The 19,055-nt window shown below is 35.6% G+C and overlaps 2 protein-coding genes across 3 annotated transcripts; both read right to left on the bottom strand.

Moving 5' to 3' along the window:
* Nucleotides 1–6,727: 6,727 nt before the first annotated feature.
* On the bottom strand, nt 6,728–9,330 carry LOC103849052 (uncharacterized protein At4g15545). 2 transcript variants are annotated; one of them, XM_009125870.3, is made up of 9 exons: nt 8,358–9,167; nt 8,203–8,271; nt 8,063–8,116; nt 7,957–7,987; nt 7,790–7,846; nt 7,455–7,685; nt 7,327–7,372; nt 7,176–7,254; nt 6,728–7,079 (listed from the first exon to the last, which is right to left on the bottom strand). In XM_009125870.3, the coding sequence occupies exons 1-9, from the start codon at nt 8,619–8,621 to the stop codon at nt 6,990–6,992; spliced, it is 921 nt and encodes a 306-aa protein (XP_009124118.1). In that variant the 5' UTR covers nt 8,622–9,167; the 3' UTR covers nt 6,728–6,989. The 2 variants fall into 2 exon arrangements, with proteins under 2 accessions (XP_009124118.1, XP_033128176.1); XM_033272285.1 differs by having other exon boundaries at nt 7,957–8,116; nt 8,358–9,330.
* Nucleotides 9,331–10,479: 1,149 nt separating this feature from the next.
* LOC103849053 (WD repeat-containing protein 11) lies at nt 10,480–19,054 on the bottom strand. Its single transcript, XM_009125871.3, has 20 exons — nt 18,090–19,054; nt 17,154–17,604; nt 16,903–16,990; nt 16,628–16,809; nt 16,291–16,427; nt 15,925–15,991; nt 15,214–15,343; nt 15,013–15,118; nt 14,505–14,580; nt 14,249–14,431; nt 13,894–14,054; nt 13,478–13,583; nt 13,110–13,314; nt 12,715–13,001; nt 12,459–12,580; nt 11,765–11,909; nt 11,592–11,684; nt 11,363–11,436; nt 11,177–11,230; nt 10,480–11,052 (listed from the first exon to the last, which is right to left on the bottom strand). The coding sequence occupies exons 1-20, from the start codon at nt 19,052–19,054 to the stop codon at nt 10,752–10,754; spliced, it is 3,933 nt and encodes a 1,310-aa protein (XP_009124119.1). The 3' UTR covers nt 10,480–10,751.
* Between the last annotated feature and the right edge of the window lies 1 nt (nt 19,055).

The following is a 19,055-nucleotide window of genomic DNA, read 5'->3' as shown; positions in this document are numbered from 1 at the left end:
CATAGTTTTGAATTTTTCTCAAAATCTACGTGTTAACCCCAACGAAAATATTGAATATTTGAATAAATGTTCTATACACAAAAGTCTATGATCTTTAGTGTTGTTTTAAATTTTTTAAACACATTCAATATTTGTATTAATGTATATTAAACTCTCTTTCGTTGTACATGGGCATCGTTTTAATTTTTTGTCAGTTAATTTAGTAAAATTTCATAATACTCCCTAAATTGGTGGACTAACCACTATAAAATCACTATTCTATTGAGAAACAGAGTCAACAAAAGTTCCAAACCTCTTTAACCTTCATCATATGTAAGTGAAGAATGAAAATATCCATTAAAACATTATTTTCATATTTTGAATTTTTCTCAAAATCGGGGGGTAACCCCTTCAAAATATTGAATATTTCAATAAATGCTCTATATACAAAAGTCTATGATCTTATGTGTTGTTTTAAAATTTCTAAACACATTCTACATTTGTAATAATGTATATTAAACTCTCTTTCGTTGTACATATGCATCGTTTTAAATTTTTGTCACTTAATATTGTAAAATTTCATAATACTTCTTAAATTGGTGGACTAACCACTATAAAATCGCTATTTTATAGAGAAACGGAGATAACCAAAGTTCGTAACTTCTTTGACCTTCATCATATGTTAGTGAAGAATGCAAATATGCATTAAACCAATATTTTCATATTTTTGAATTTTCTCAAAATCTGTGTGTTAACCCCTACGAAAATTTTGAATTTTTCAGTAAATTCTCTATATACTGAAACCTATAATTTAGTGTTCTTTTAAAATTTCTAAACATATTTTACATTTGTATTATAATGTATATTAAACTCTATTTTTCTGTACATGAGTATCGTTTTAATTTTTTGTCAATTAAGTTTGTAAAATTTCTTAATACTTCCTAAATTGGTGGACTAACCACTATAAAATCACTATTTTATAGAGAAACGGAGACAACAAAAGTGTCAATCCTCTTTGACCTTCATCATATGTTAGAGAAGAATGCAAATATACATAAAACAGTATTTTCATATTTTTGAATTTTTTTTCAAAATCTGTGGGTTTTTCAGTAAATATTGAATATTTCAATAAATTCTCTATATATAAAAGTCTATGATCTTTAGTGTTGCTTTAAAATTTCTAAACCTCTTTAGCCTTCATCATATGTTAGTGAAGGATGCAACTATGCATTAAAACAATATTTTCATATTTTTGAATTTTCTCAAAATCTATGTGTTAATCCTACGAAAATATTGAATTTTTTAGTAAATTCTCTATATATTGAAGTTTATGATCATTAGTGTTGTTTTAAAATTCTAAACACATTCAACATTTGAATTAATGTATATTAAATTCTCTTTCATGGTACATGGATATCGTTTTAATTTTTTGTCAATTAATTTAGTAAAACTTCATAATACTTCCTAAATTGGTGGACTAACCACTATAAAATCGTTATTCTCTAGAAAAACAGAGACAACAAAGGTTCCAAACCTCTTTGACTTTCATCATATGTTGGTGAAGGATGCAACTATGAATTAAAATAATGAATATTTCAATAAATGCTCTATATACAGAAGTCTATGATCTTTAGTGTTGTTTTAAAATTTCTAAACACATTCTACATTTGTATTAATGTATATTAAACTCTCTTTCGTTGTACATGGGCATCGTTTTAATTTTTTGCCAATTAATTTAGTAAAATTTCATAATACTCCCTAAATTGGGGGACTAACCACTATAAATTGTTATTTCATAGAGAAGCGGAGACAACAAAAGTTTCAAACATCACTGACTTTCATCATATGTCAGTGAAGGATGCAACTATGCATTAAAACAGTATTTTCACATTTTTGAATTTTTCTCAAAATCTATGTGTTAACCCCTACGAAAATAATGAATATTTCAATAAATGCTCTATATACAAAAGTCTATGATCTTAAGTGTTGTTTTAAAATTTCTAAACACATTCTACATTTGTATTAATGTATATTAAACTCTCTTTCGTTGTACATGGTCATCGTTTTAATATTTTGTCAATTAATTTAGTAAAATTTCATAATACTCCCTAAATTGGTGGACTAACCACTATTTTTTTTTTTGGTCAAACTACGAAGATGGACTAACCACTATAAAATCACTAATTTATTGAGAAACAGAGACAACAAAAGTTCCAAACCTCTTTAACCTTCATCATATGTTAGTGAAAAATGAAAATATGCATTAAAACATTATTTTCATATTTTTGAATTTTTCTTAAAATCTGTGTGTTAACCCCTACGAAAATATTGAATTTTTCAGTAAATTCTCTATATACTAAGCCTATGATCTTTAGTGTTGTTTTAAAAATTTTAAACACATTAAATATTTGTATTAATGTATATTAAACTCTCTTTCATGGTACATGGACATCGTTTTAATTTTTTGTCAATTAATTTAGTAAAACCTCATAATACTTCCTAAATTGGTGGACTAACCACTATAAAATTGCTATTCTCTAGAAAAACGGAGACAACAAAGGTTCCAAACTTCTTTGACCTTCATCATATGTTAGTGAAGGATGAAACTATGTATTAAAATAGTATTTTCATATTTTTGAATTTTTCTCAAAATCTATGTGTTAACCCCTACGAAAATATTGAGTTTTTCGATAAATGCTCTATATACTAAAGCCTATGATCTTTGGTGTTCTATTAAAATTTTTAAACACATTTTACATTTGTATTATAATTTATATTAAACTCTATTTTGTTGTACATGGTATCGTTTTAATTTTTTGTCAATTAATTTTGTAAAATTTCTTAATACTTCCTAAATTGGTGGACTAACCACTATAAAATCACTATTTTATAGAGAAACGGAGACAACAAAAGTGTCAATCTTCTTTGACCTTCATCATATGTTGGAGAAGAATGCAAATATGCATTAAAACACTATTTTCATATTTTTGAATTTTTTTTCAAAATCTGTGGGTTCCCTTCAAAAATATTGAATATTTCAATAAATGCTCTATATACAAAAGTATATGATCTTTAGTGTTGTTTTAAAATTTCTAAACACATTCTACATTTGTAATAATGCATTAAAACTCTCTTTCGTTGTACATGTGCATCGTTTAAAATTTTTGTCAATTAATTTTGTAAAAGTTCATAATACTTCTTAAATTGATGGACTAACCACTATAAAATTGCTATTTTATAGAGAAACGAAGATAACCAAAGTTCCTAACCTCTTTGACATTCATCATATGTTAGTGAAGAATGCAAATATGCATTAAAACATTATTTTCATATTTTTGAATTTTTCTCAAAATCTGTGTGTTAACCCCTACGAAAATATTGAATTTTTCAGTAAATTCTCTATATACTGAAGCCTATAATCTTTAGTGTTCTTTTAAAATTTCTAAACACATTTTACATTTGTTTTATAATGTATATTAAACTCTATTTCGTTGTACATGGGTATCATTTTAATTTTTTGTCAATTAATTTTGTAAAACTTCATAATACTTCCTAAATTGGTGGACTAACCACTATAAAATCGCTATTGTCTAGAAAAACAGAGACTAACAAAGGTTCCAAACCTCTTTGACCTTCATCATATGTTGGTGAAGGATGCAACTATGCATTAAAATAGTATTTTTAAATTTTTGATTTTTTTTCAAAATCTATGTGTTAATCCCTACGAAAATATTGAATTTTTTGGTAAATTCTCTATATACTGAAGTCTATGATCTTTTGTGTTATTTTAAAATTTCTAAACACATTTTACATTTGTTTTATAGTGTATATTAAACTCTATTTCGTTGTACATGGGTATCGTTTTAATTTTTTGTCAATTAATTTAGTAAAATGTCTTAATACTCCCTAAATTGGTGGACTAACCACTATGAAATCGCTATTTTATAGAGAAACGAAGATAACAAAAGTTCATAACCTCTTTGACCTTCATCATATGTTAGTGAATGATGCAACTATGCATTAAAATAATATTTTCATATTTTTGAATTTGTCTCAAAATCTATGTGTTAACCCCTACGAAAATATTGAATTTTTTAGTAAATTCTCTATACATTGAAGCCTATGATTTTAGTGTTGTTTTAAAATTTCTAAACACATTCAACATTTGAATTAATGTATATTAAACTCTCTTTCATGGTACATAGACATCGTTTTAATTTTTTGTTAATTAATTTAGTAAAACTTCATAATACTCCCTAAATTGGTGGATTAACCACTATAAAATCGCTATTTTATAGAGAAACGGAGACGACAAAAATTTCAAACCTCTTTGACCTTCATCATATGTTAGTGAAGCATGCAACTATGAATTAAAACAGTATTTTCATATTTTTGAATTTTTCTCAAAATCTATGTGTTAACCCCCTACGAAAATATTGAGTTTTTCGATAAATGCTCTATATATTGAAGCATGTGATCTTTACTGTTGTTTTAAAATTTCGAAACACATTTTACATTTGTATTATAATATATATTAAACTCTCTTTCGTTGTACATGGGTATCGTTTTAATTTTTTGGTCAATTAATTTAGTAAAAAATTTTAATACTCCCTAAATTGGTGGACTAACCACTATAAAATCACTATTTTATACAGAAAGGGAGACAACAAAAGTTTCAAACCTCTTTGACCTTTATCATATGTTAGTGAAGGATGCAAATATGCATTAAAACAGTATTTTCATATTTTTGATTTTTTTTCAAAATCTGTGTGTTAACCCCTTCGAAAATATTGAATATTTCAGTAAATTCTTTATATAAAAAACTATAATCTTTAGTGTTGTTTTAAAATTTTTAATCATATTCTACATTTTTATTAATGTATATTAAACTCTCTTTCGTTGTATATGGGCATCATTTTAATTTTTCGTCAATTAATTTTGTAAAATTTCATTATACTCCCTAAATTGGTAGACTAACCACTATAAAATCGCTATTTTATAGAGAAACAGAGACAACAAAAGTTCCTAACATCTTTGACATTCATCATATGTTAGTGAAGGATACAACTATGCATTTAAACTGTATTTTCATATTTTTTATTTTTCTCTAAATTTATGTGTCAACCCCTACAAAAATATTAAGTTTTTCAGTAAATTCTCTGTATACTGAAGCCTATGATCTTTAGTGTTGTTTTAAAATTTCTAAACACATTTTACATTTTTATTAATGTATATTAAACTCTCTTTCATTGTACATGGATATCGTTTTAATTTTTTGTCAATTAATTTAGTAAAATTTCATAATACTCCCTAAATTGGTGGACTAACCACTATTAAATCGCTATTTTAAAAAGAAACGGAGACAACAAAAGTTCCAAACCTCTTTGGCCTTCATTATATGTTAGTGAAGGATGCAACAATGCATTAAAGCAATATTTTCATATTTTTTGAATTTTTCTCAAAATCTATGTGTAACCTCTATAAAAATATTGAATTTTTCAGTATATTCTCTATATACCAAAGCATATGATCTTTAGTGTTGTTTTAAAATTTCTTAACACATTCTACATTTGTATTAATGTATATTAAACTCTATTTTGTTGTACATGGGCATCGTTTTAATTTTTTGCCAATTAGTTTTTTAAAATTTCATAATACTCCTTAAAATGGCACTATAAAATCGCTATTTTATAGAGAAACAGAGACAACAAAAGTTTCAAACCTCTTTGACATTCATCATATGTTAGTGAATGATGCAACTATGCATTAAAACAGTGTTTTCATATTTTTGAATTTTTCTCAAAAAATCTATGTTAATACCTACGAAAATATTTAAACTTTTGGTAAATGCTCTATGTACTCAAGCCTATGATCTTTAGTGTTGTTTTAAAATTTCTAAACACATTCTAAATTTGTATTAATATATATTAAATTCTTTTTCATGGTACATGTACATCGTTTTATTTTATTGTCAATTAATTTTGGAAAACTTCATAATACTCCCAAAATTGGTGGACGAACCACTATAAAATCGTTATTCTCTAGAACAACGGAGACAACAAAGGTTTCAAACCTCTGTGAGCTTAAGAATTGTTGTCTCCGTTGTTGTCTCTGTCAGCTTAAGATTTGACCAGTCCGTCCCCCCTGCCGACACGAGGCGGTCCGCTCTCGTCACGTTAGCGTCTCAAGCAGCCGCCAACAGTCAACGGGTTCAGAACTGGGACCCTCGAGCCTAGCCCTCAGAGCCAATCTTTTTTCCGAAGTTACGGATTCATTTTGCCGACTTTCCTTGCCTACATTGTTCCATCGACGAGAGGATGTTCACCTTGGAGACCTGATGCGGTTATGAGTACGACCGGGCACTCGGTCCTCTGGATTTTCAAGGGCCACCGGGAATGCACCGGACACCACGCGACGTGCGGTGCTCTTCCAGCCGCTGGACCCTACCTCCGGCTAAGCCGTTTCCAGGGTGGGCAGGCTGTTAAACAGAAAAATAACTCTTTCCGGAATTCCCGCCGAGACTCCCTAACCTTGCCGTCAACTGTCATGTCCCGGTTCCGGAATTTTAACCAGATCCTCTTTCGAAGTTCGCACATAAGCGCTATCAGACGGGTTTTCCCTGACTCTTAGGATCGACTAACCCATGTGCAAGTACCATTCACATGGAACCTTTCCCTTCTTCGGCCACTATTGTGTGTGTTAAGTTAAGCATCCAGTATTTGATAGTCATCTAAATATTCATTCAAGGTTGTCTAACTTTGCTTTGATATGTTCCCCATCTTTTGTCTTCTCTTAATAAAAATACATTTAAGATCATCTACCTCATTGAATATTCATTACAAAATGAATCTTCTTATTGAAATCAGCCATGACTAAATTGGTCATGAGAAGAAGAATGAAAGAGTGAGATCACATTCAAAGCTGTGGTGTATGTCCAAAGAAGAAGCTAAAAAAGGTTGTTGTTGGTGATGGTGTTGATGGGCCTGATGGTGGTTATCATATTATATAGATCAACGGCCGCTTGTGAGAAGTCCTTTAAAGGATATGTAAAGATCATTGTTCTCCGTCCCGAATATCTCCTCCGACTTCCTCAATGTTTCCTAAGGGGGATGGAGATTGAAGATGATATGATTTTCCTTTTTTCGTTTCTAATTCATATAATACAAAAAGACACACTTGTCAGCTTAACTATTTACCTCACGGCTCTGCTTCCGAGCGTTAAGTTCCTTGATGTTAGCCAGGAATGCGCTGAACTGCTCGTAAGACAAACGGCTCCTGCACAACCATTCCCTCTTCTTATCTAGCTACTACCTCTAGTAAAACATTTATGTAACAATCTTAACATACCTGGCTTGTCTAAAGAACTCTTTCCCATCAATCCTCGCATGGCGAGCTGTATAATTAAAGACAATGAGACATATATCTATATATAATAATGATTGAGAACAGAGGAAAAACAATTAGGGAATATTGACCTGAAGTAGAATGTGAGCGAGGAGGAGAGTTTGGTACAGAAGATTGCTGGCTTGATGAGGACCACATGCGTATATGATCATACTGTGAAGCTGTTGGAGATGCGGCTCCTGAGAAGAGCTTAGGCGATGATGCAGCAGAGTAGCTTCTCGGAGATCCACCGGCCGAAACCATCTTTGGCGTTCCGCTAGGAGTTAACCCGGGCGGAGTCAAAGAGGCTCTTTGCCTTAAACCTGTTTCATGATTAAACCATTTATTTTATACATAAGAAGAAGAAGAAACACTGTTAGATGTGTGTTGATGGTGAGCATGAACAAATCATTTAAACATACATTACCTTGGTTGTTGTTGTTGGAGAAAGAATCGAGGGTGGATAAGCCATTTGAATTCTCATCTACAGAGAGCAAATAACATGAGAGAACAATCATTTCATTGACGAGACAGACAACCTCTTAAATGAAAAACAAAAAGAGCTTAGCGTGAATGCGAACAAGCTTAGAATACCTTTGTCTCTGACATCAGTGCTGTCGATTTGCTGTAAGAATACAAATAAGTATGTAAGATGAGATTGTGGTCGATAAAAAAAAAAAAGAGAAAGGAGTGAGCATACCGATGGATTCTCATCATTCAAAGACTGCATCAATTGTCTCTTGAATGCTTCCAGCTACAAAATAATGACAAGTAATTGAATCATAAATAATAATCAATCATCCCTAACAGTATGTGTAAAAGATAGGATAGGAGGGGAACCTTTGCATAATCACGACCGAGTTTCTTGGCAGTGATGGCCAGCGAATCTCGCTCTTGTCTTAGTTTCATCTTTCACATTTACAAACATAACCCCAATATTAAAAATTGGCAGCCTGATCAAAGTCAACAACTAGTGTGATTTGATTAATTCTTACATTTTCGTCGAGGGCGTTCTTCAGGGAGGAACCAGCCTCGTGGTATAGTCTTTCAAAGGAAGATGCTCTTCCCTCGAGATCATCGATAAGCTTATCCTTGTCACGAAGCTTCTGCGTGAGGACGGAGACTTGGGACTCTAGATTGGAGACCCTTGAAGCGATGGCCATTGACGTGATCTTCCTTGCTAGATCCAGTTGTTCATAAGGGTCCGTTGGGATCACCGCCAGAATCTCGTCCGACAGACTGAAGTCTGGTTGCGACATCTTCACCGGAGAGATTCCTACCAGCAGGGCCCGACTCCGATCCCTAACCACTTTTGTTTTTAATTTTGTTTTTATTTATTGGAGAGAGAAAGACAGAGACCGTCACTTTTTTGTCTACATATTATTTTTATATTGACAATGAAAACCTGTCCTCTTGCTATTTCTTTTTTTTTTTTTTTTAAAAGGCGTCCATTTCTCTTTTTTTTTTTTTTTTACATCGACCTCCATTTCTCTTATTTGTCATCTAAACACACAACTTTCATGTTTTAGACCCTTTAGCTATTTATTATTTATATAAAAGACCTCACCTACTTTTATTTGACATTTAAATCTCCTCTTACAACTTTCATGTCTTTATACCCATTCCCTACTTCTTTGTTTTATCTAAAAGTCCTCAACATCTGCTAATTGACATTTAAACTCATTTCACTAAAAGTTTTTTCGCTCTTTTTTAAAACGAAAACAATATGTTCATACATGCAGAAAAAATTTATCCGGTCAATAAAATTAATTTTACACAAAAATAACTATGAGCATGTGTTTCAAGAGTACAACATACACAACTATAGTGGGAAAATGACCTAGTTAGATCCAAACAATTTGCTTTAAATACAACCCCAATTCTATTTTAATTTAAATGTCCAATCCGAACTCCTTTCCGTTAAGCAAAACCTAATTTGACTAACATTTAGTTAGTCAATCGTTAAACCTAAATTAGTCATAGCGCAAAGCCGATAAGTGGATTCGATATGGACAGTAAAATAACATTTGTTTGCCTTCTAACACAAGACTACGATGTCTTTTTGTAATTGTGATCAAGTAAAGCTTTTAACCATTCTTCCTCTTTTCTCTGCGACAAACACGAGTTATTAGAAAGAAAATTCATAATCTGAAATCTCAAAGAACTCAAGTTTTTGGAGAAGGTATGTTAATAATTGTTCGGTTTTATGAAATTATGGAAGATGAACTCCAAAGAGGGTTTTCTAAGATTTGTAAATATGGAGAGCATGTTGTAATCCAGACATCAACGACGGCTAAAACCCCAGAACGGCTGAGCTCATATATAAAAGATGGGTAAGTTGTTTATGTTAAGAACATGTCAATTTCGGGTTTAGTAAGTACATGGGTTTGCAGTTCATCTTGACAAAATTGGTCTCAAAACAGATATATGTATGGTTGGAGAGATTGAAGAGATAATTGAAAAGGTTGAAAACATTGAAGAAACATCCATAACTTTTAAAAAGGGTTTAATGTCCATGACTGACAAATCTCAAGATGAAGTTCTTCAGCACCAGCAACAATGTGCTCACCTGACTCTTCCATCGTGCAAACATACTTTAATACCAAAATAGATCCTAATCATCTGCTGAGAAGTATAAAGAGGAAAAATTAAAATTTGTGTTCAATCCTAAATAAAATCATATTTGCATCAAGTTATCAAAAAAATGTTAACACATATAGGCGAAAACAAGAATATACAAAACAAGTTACCAAAAATAATGTGATCCAATCAAAACTACCACTTTCCTACTACATTTCATTAAAAATAATGTGGTACAAGGAAAGTGGTATAACATCAAGCAAACATTAAATCTTACGAAACGAGACAAATTACAAAACGAGCAACAAAGAGTTGGATTGGTATAATAATAGTAATCAAAGACGATAAGCAAACAGTGAGTATTGGTCATCTACACATTATTAGCTAAACCTATGCAGATCCAATTCAAAAAATAAGCATCAACAACAATCGGAGAAAACCCTCCGAACATCGTAAGAGAATAACAAGGAAACGGACTAACCAACGAGAGGAAGAAGAGATAGCTTGGGAAAAATATAGGTGCGAGGAGGCGTTAGATAACTCGAAATCTAAATATATAGTCTGTCAACGAAATGCCTATAGTATATGCTTCATCTCTTCTCAAAACGAAACAGGATGAAGTAATGCCCAAACAGGCAGGGAAAATTTGTCCGAGTCTTAAAATCAATTTTACACAAAAACAGCTATGAACATGTGTTTTAAGGATACAACATACACAACTGTAGTAGTAATCTTTTTTTATCTGAATACCAAAACCTGTTTTTCATCATTTTTCTTCAAAAAAAAAATCCCCTCTACTACTTGTATGATCAGTCTGCGTAGGGCTGTGAGTCCATGCACAAGTGCACCAACTTTCTCTGGTACTGCTGAAAGTATTCGCAAACCGCTGCTACTTCTTCCTTCTCTGGTTCTAGACCTGGCAGATCCGTCATTACTGTGCCTAATTCCCCAGTAGACTCTTCGTCTTGGCTTGATAGCTCGTTTACGATTTCTGAATGGATCTCGTTACAGGCCAGCACAAACATGGCTACTGTGTCCGGCTGTTGCACCTCCTTGAGAGCTGCAAGCGCCTCTTGCAGGGAACCAGCGGCCACATATAAGATAAGTGCCCTACATCGATATAAAAGTACTTTCTTTTGTCATTATGTGATCTCTTCTTCTTTAAGATGAAACTATGTCCCCTCTTTTTATTTTTCAATTGAACAGTATTAACAAAGTAAGTATGATTCGGTACCTCCACACATTGTGCTCCGCGTGGAGAACATGATCAGCCCACCTCTGCAATACCCTGAGTAGAGAGAGATAATTGTTAAAGCGAGGGGGGGGGGGGGGGGACGAGATCACAATAATTACCAACACCAATTCTAGGGAATAAAAATCAGTCAGATTCGAGGGAGAATGAAACGGTAAAAGAAATTACCTGGCATAATCCGATCCTTCTAAATGTGTGGCAGCCAAGGTAGCAGCATCTGTCCATCGCCCAGAATCTTGTAGCTGAAATATTATTAATGTATTTAATGTGTTGCCCACTGTTTACTAAACCAAAGCTAAAACACTCCCTAATAGTTTCTAAGATGATGATCCTAGTCGAAGTATAGTTCAGAAGAATATACAATATCTCGTATTACAAAGGAAACAACGAAGCTAACCTGTGAACAAGCTTCTTGATGTCTTCCAACCGCGCATAGAAGATGAGTGCCAGTGAGCGAATTGTCCGTCCTTACCATGTTGGCTGCAACAACCTGTGTGCACCAAAAGTTATCAACGGATCTTTTTTCTTTTTAAAGAAAACAAAAGACTATCAAATACGTAAGATAGATACCTTCAGTGCAAGGTCGAGAAGAGATTTAGACACAGCTGAAGAGAGTGCAACGGCTCGGAGAGCATTTGGATAGAAGTATGGAGAATCTGGAGCAGAAGTAAGCAACAAACTAACAGCTGCTTCCAAATTTCCAACTGATATCAGCCTGATCACAAAGCAATTCACTTGTCACCGCAAGATCTAAAGCTAGTAAACTCAGATTGGAAAACTAAAACCTAAAAACTTCGAATTTTAAGTTTCTGGTCTAGTTTCCAAGAACAAAGTTCATGACTATAATTAAAGTAGTTAATTGGTGTTTAGAAAGTCTAAAGCATGACTCGTCCAGCTATTTCTCTGTTTCTATAAGACCCAAATATTTTTTGAACTTACAAATTGCTCTGTTTCTCGCATACCAGTTGCCATTAGTCTATTGTAGCAAAAATAATCATGCACTGCGTATCTAAGCATATGATCTCTAGTCTTCTTTCTAGCTTTGAACATACCACTGGCTTCGTCACCATAAATATCAAAGAAAAAGAAAAATCTATTTGCATCTGGAAAGTTGCATATTCAGTTATGATTCAAGATGGACACAGTTTCTCTCAGCTTTAAGACTTCTAAAATATATAGTTTCAACTTCATACAAGAGCTAATATAAAAATAAACCAAACTTTTCAGGTAATAAAATGAAAAGAGCTGAAGATGAAAAACTAACTCGTGTACTTGTTTCTGAATGCAATCTTCTCCCTCCAATTTTTCATGCCAAGGAAGACGTTCATTGGCACGTGTCCATAATTCTTCTCGCTCAAAAGCCATTAGTCTAAGTGAACCATCGCACTGTTCATTGAAATGGGTAATATAAGTTCATAGACAAACACATTGCAAATGAACATATAATGCTCTAAGCAAAGGAACTTATTTCGTCGACGGGAATGGCTAGAATGAAAAAAAAACATTATTTTGAAACTGACCATAGAATCTATCTTCCTGGCTTCAGGTGCCGATGAACCAGTAAATGATATTTTACTCGGCATTGATGCTTCATCAACTCCTGAGGCCGAAGCAGGGGAAGGAAATTTCTGCGGAGACTTTCTCATCAGCTTGTTCATCAGATGGCGAATGGCCCGAGGCAGTTGCAACCAGAAATAAGCTTCGGAGGTTTCACCAAAAACTGCAGCCGCAAAAGCAAATCTTGCAGCATAACCTTTCTTGACCACATCAGCATAGATTTTTGCTCTCTCATCATCCAATAAGCAACCTAGGATGAACAAAATTTAGAGCAGGGTAAGAACTAGAATACTGAAACAGATACCTAGAACGAGAGACGTTAGTCTGGTACTGATACTATACTAAAAGAGAAAACAACCTTCTTTCCGATAGGGTTCTAGTATCTTCAGTAGCATCTCTGGCACTACAGGGTCTCCTAAAGGTGGTAACTGAATCATGTAGCTCCGAAGATCTTTAGAGGATGAAGCCATTCCACGGATCAAATGAGGCCTTTTCTCCAAACTGGTGCTACAAGTATTAAACCAAGATGGTTTCACTCCCAACTGTAAGATCATCCGTAGTGCCTGCATGCATAATAATTTAGAAACATTGCTCTCAGAATCTTTCATGGGTCATATGGGCTGAGCTTATAGACACTAGTACTTGTACATAATTTCAGTAGTGTGCCAAGACTGAGTACCACAAAGACTTCAGAAACAAGAAGTATTCCTAAGTAAAGAAAGTTACCAGCGCATGGGGTACAGGAAGTAGGATAGGGGAGTACATAGGCATAGGGCGGAATCTCTCCTTTACAGATTTAGACTGGGGCACAAAGCTACCCTTCTTTTCATTTCTGCAAAAATCAGAAGAAAGAAGTTGGAAAAATAAGATAGCAAAAGTGATTGTAGCCAACTTAGGCTTGGATCAATAATAATAGCAAATCCGTAACAAGATCCTATATTACATGCCTAACTAGACAGACAAGGTAGAAAAACTTAGACATTCTATACAGTTTTAGTTATATGGGGAGAAACAACAGATAATGACTTTAAAACTTTATGTGAACAATATCAACATGTTGACAAGAAACTAATCCTAATCTGAAATCATTCACGTGACTCTGAATACGAATAAATTTCCACAAAGAACTGGTGTATACATACACTATAACCTCAACGAGTCGGAAGGTGCTATCAGCTCCAGCAATGCATAGAACGAGTGGATCATTTTTATCAGTTCTCAGAGGCAACCAATCAAGTTCCAGTACAAGGGTGCCAGGAATCTGGGGCTGCAGAAGCGACTGGGCTACCGGATCTGGTGAATCCTGCAGCAAAATTCAGTAGCAACTGTCAAAACAGATATTTTAGGTTGACCGAGACATATTTCAAACAACAAGTATCAATAAAAAGCCAGTATTGTGCTTCTTTTCTCCTCAAATTGCAGAATATTAGTAAGATAGCTTTGAAAACACAAGACGTGCCCAACTAATAGGAAATAGCGAATTCTCTTAGGACTCACAAGATCATATACAGAGAATGTATTGTCATTAAATAGCACAGCTACACGCCCTCGGCTGCGATCTCCAGCAACAACAGGTGAGAATTTGATTCTACGTACTCCGTCTCTGTGACTATTAAATGCAGATGACTGTCCAGTTGTTACATCCCACCATCTTATGTTTCCTGATCTATCTCCCATAACCTGAAAAAGAGAGTAAAATATGATTTCCCATGAAAAAAAATCAAAAAGAACTGGAAAGTGAAAAGAAACTAACCACGTGAGGCAAGCGATAAGCCATGGCGGTGACCAGTCCATCTGAAGGAACAAATGAAGTAGATGGCCACTTTGGTCTAGAAACAGAAGCGGATCATGTATGTCAGTAAATATAGAAGCAAGATTACACAGCAATCAAGGTCTGAGAAGGTGATTTTTGATTCATGTGAAAGCGAATGAAAGAAACTATCAAGCAGTGAAATGTCAACACTTTTCTGAAATGGACAACGAAGATCCAATCATTATCTCACAGTTTTTCTAAAAACGAATTTAGTGACGCATGGCATTAGAGAGAAATCATAGAACAAAATGGAATAAGGACAAGGTACGCTATAATGTGCAATCACTATTTCAGAATTTTCAGCAGCCCTAAAATATAATCTGCATTTGGCCAAGGAAATTAAACGCACCTATAAGGGATTGCTAGTTTACGTACTAATGAAGATCTTTATACTGGAGAGATAAAAATTTCAGAACAACAATTGAGTTAATGGAACAATCTGCTATACCTGAAATCTCGAATCCTACGTCCTTGGACTTCAAATACTCCAAGGGCACCGTTTACCAGTGCAAATGCAAAACTCTCTACAGTTTCCTCATGCGACCCATCCGACTCTGCAAATATGTTAATTACCGACCATTAGAAAAAGATACATCAGACACTGGGCTAAGTTTAAGATATCACAGTTTTAGAGTCATAAATATCTCACTAGAGTCCGCTGAAGCAGTTACTCCTTCAGATGATGGCTGAAATTGCTTGGACGGACCGCTTTGAACTGGGCGTGGAACTGCTGGAAGCGTCCATTCTACGACGGTAAAAGGAAGAGCTAATGATCTAAGCTACAATAAGAAAGAAAAACAAACATTAGAATACATAACCTCGAAAAGATAATAAACACTCCAAAGTTAGACCTGGCGTGTATATAAACAAGCCTCAAATGCAAGCGCATTTATATATTAAGAACACTTATAGTTCCTGTTTTGACCCACTCTCCACATTATCATTATTTTCTTCTTGCTGGAATAGACATTGACAAGGCTAGGAGAGGCAAGAAAAGAAGCCACAGAGAGTAAGTTGCTTAAAACGACCCTCCTCTAATTTTCAAAAGGTACAAATTTATCATTCAAGCATATTATAACTCATTAGGCATTATGATGTTCAAGAGCCAACATGAGCCAAATTATTCAACCTTACTAAAGTTTCATGTGCAAAAAGCATAACCTGGTCAAGGGTGTGTTAGTTGAAACCTGAAACTTGAAAGTAAATGGACATACGAAAAAAAAAATTCATATGGATGAAAGTTGCAGAATATATGAGTCAACATCTTAGCTTATATGTGAGAAAGAAAAGGTTGTTATCACTCATTGGTACTAAGTCACGTAGAAAAAGCATATATTCTTCGGGGTTTGAGCTCACTCACCATGACTGGATGCTTCGTCATTGCCCAAACTTCTACAGGAGCATCACGGAATAGAATTAAAAGATACCTGCAACAAGACAAAAAAAAATTCTTAGCATGGGGGAGGTCTCTAAAGCTCTGGGCCCAAGTAATTACTTCTACTTTTACAATAGTTCCTCATCCTTAACATAGTGAGCCAGTATCTTCTATAATCTACATATTACATTTTTCATCTCATAATGGAACATGTTTCATATACCTAAGTGAGACACTGTTTCTAAGCTTAAACCATCAATGACAAGCTGGTAGCTTGAAGTGCACAAAGCCATTTGTTACATTGTATAGACATCAATTACTCAAGCAAACCAAATTACATTAAACTTCAACCTTCCGGAAGAAGAAGTTCTAAGAGCTCTTATGGGAGTTCGCTCTGGCTTTTGTAAATCCCGAAATGGTTTATTCAACCCACTCCTAAGGCAGGTAACAACAAGCTTATTTATGTAGCCTCTGCTTTTGTCATTCACCTGAAACCACAAAACAATGCATGATGTTGGATGTCCAGTTCTCAATTCTATTAATTTTTTCGTTAAGCTACTGGAAATAAAACTAAACCAAACAATCTTCTTAATCCTGATAGAAACCAATCCCAAACTGAAAACTACTACGAGAAAACAGAAGAAAGCAATGAAACGTAACTTGATCCACTTTAAATTTATGTGCACACCTGACTATAAGAAAATGAAACTAATCTTGAGTTTCCAAGCCACCGAAGTCCCCTAACTACTCCCGTATGAACCGACGTGCTTGCAGCAACAGCATTTGTCGATACATCAACAACATCGATTGTTCCGTTCTGAGTTCCCAAAGCAACCAGAGGAATAGCTGCTGCAGGAATGTTACCGCCTCCTTCATTTGATATCAACCCGTCAATCAATAAATCAATTTAGTATTCCTAGGAACACCATCAGTATTAAGTATACAAGGGAGAATATAACTAACTCGCTAGGGTTGCTGTAAGAGAAGGAGATGGAACAGCAAGTGTAGAGACTGTGGAAGAAAGAAGCTGAAGCTGTCCATCCAGGCTGATCTGCATTGAGCGATGTAAAACAAGTAAGGGTCACTAAACAAGTATTGATGAAAACACTACCGTAAAGACGAGGAACCTGGAAACACTAACTTCTATCCTCTGGAAGAGCAACCATTAAGTAATTATCAAACTAGTTAACACAAAAAAACTTCAAGCCACCAACCTTAAATGATAGGTCTGATTTGCCAAAGGAGGAAGTTGATATGTGGCCTCTGCTTCGACTTGTAGTTGCAACAACTAGTCCCTCATCCAGATCTGAGGGATCTTTTTTCTCTAGTGCTTCAGGATGTGCTGCTTCAGAGCCAATGTTCAAGTCTGACACATTTTTCAGAACATCTTCAACTCCTTCAGCGCTTAAGACCCACTTCCATATTTTACCGTCATCAGAAAGGGAGATAAAAGTTGTCTTAGAGACAAGAAGGCTTTCGTCGTAAAAGTCAAATGGGTTATCAAAATCCACAGAGGAAGTTCCATCGGGGTGAAGTTTTGTAATAGTTTGCATGGTGGAATCCGATTGACTGAGGAGAATAGCCAGAGCTGAGGGAGAAGGGATGGACATTCCAATAGATGGCAAAAACTCTTCCATGGTACACATGACATGCACCTGTTCTCCTCTGCAATGATATGTAACTAGCAATAGTTTAGAAGAATATCCAGTTTAATCAACATAACAAGATACAAAGTCATGTTTATAACATGAATTTGAACCACGAAGCTAAGAACTATAAAAACTAAGCTAGACAGTATAACAGTTCAGATATGACCATATATGGATATTGACTTGTTCCTTAGCTATGAAACCCATTACGTATTTTGACTGCTGTGATTTTCAACAGGTTAGCTTTCTCAAAGACTAGCGAGGGCCATCAAACATGAACCAATACAACTTGGGAAGCTTCCTATTTCAGTAAGTTTTCCTAAACATTCGCACCAAAATAAATAAATAATAAATGAAGCAGATAACTAAAGTAGCAGCATTGCCCTGAAAACTAAAGCCTAAGATAGTCTAAACAGCTAAAGCACCTCCAACCATATTGTCACAGTTAGAGAGGAGAGCACATAGATTTGCTTCAATAAGGGGAGGGCGATGATATCTTACTGTTGGCGACGCCAAATGCTGAGCCTGCCATCGAGGTGAGCACAATAAAGCAACTCCTTGTTGGGATCCGGCAAGACATCCATAAACTTGGCACAACCGCGAGGTAAGGGGGTGGAGGAGAGAGGCGTCTCGTACTGGAGATCAAACACCAAGAGCTCCCTGGGGAAGGTCACGAAGAGTATGTTCTTCCAGTGTGGGGAGAAGGCAAATCTGGCAAAGTAGAGAGGAAAGGCAGCGGAAGCAGGGGAGGAATTGCCATTGCCATTGCCATTGGTGGCGGCCTCTCTTTCGAGCCTGAGAAGGTCAGTGGAATCCGTGTTGATCTGCATCTCCTGGATGACGACGTCATTCTCAGTGTCGCCGAGAACCTTGATGGACAAGAGGAATCCCTTGAGGCCAAGGACGCAGAAATGGCGAGAATCATAGGGATCGCGGCGGAGGCAGGAGAGAAACTCGGAGCCGGAGTCGTACTTCCAGAAAACGCCGTCGTTGGTGTAGATAGAGAGAAAGGAAGAGCCGGAAATGGAGGCGAGGACATGGGTATCACGGCGGGCCTGGACCCAGCAGAGGTCCTGGACGCCAAGCTTGGGATCGGAGGAGGGATTAAGCCAGACGACGACGGAGCGAAGATGGAAGTCAACGAGGGCGACACGGCCGTGGCGGTCGGCGACGGCGAGGAGAAGGTGGGAGGCGGAGGGCTCGGAGGAGAGGAGATCGCGGGGGAGGGGGAGAGGGATCCAGCGGACGGAGGTGACGAAGGGGGAGAGGGCGCCGGGAGGAGGAGGGAGAGGGATGGTGGAGACGAGCTGGAGGGAGCGAGAGTCAACGACGGAGACGGAGGAGCCAGAAGCGAAGGCCAAGAGACCGGAGGCGCTGAGATCGGAGGATCCGAAGTTGTTGCGGCTCGGAGGACCTGGGAGCGTCGCATCCCACGTGTCCGTTGGCGACGGCTTCGCTGCTGCCATT

Source organism: Brassica rapa, chromosome A06, assembly GCF_000309985.2.
Source record: "Brassica rapa cultivar Chiifu-401-42 chromosome A06, CAAS_Brap_v3.01, whole genome shotgun sequence".
NCBI lineage: Eukaryota > Viridiplantae > Streptophyta > Magnoliopsida > Brassicales > Brassicaceae > Brassica > Brassica rapa.
The sequence above is the reverse complement of the archived record's forward strand: the minus strand, read 5'-3'. Positions and strand labels throughout refer to the sequence as shown.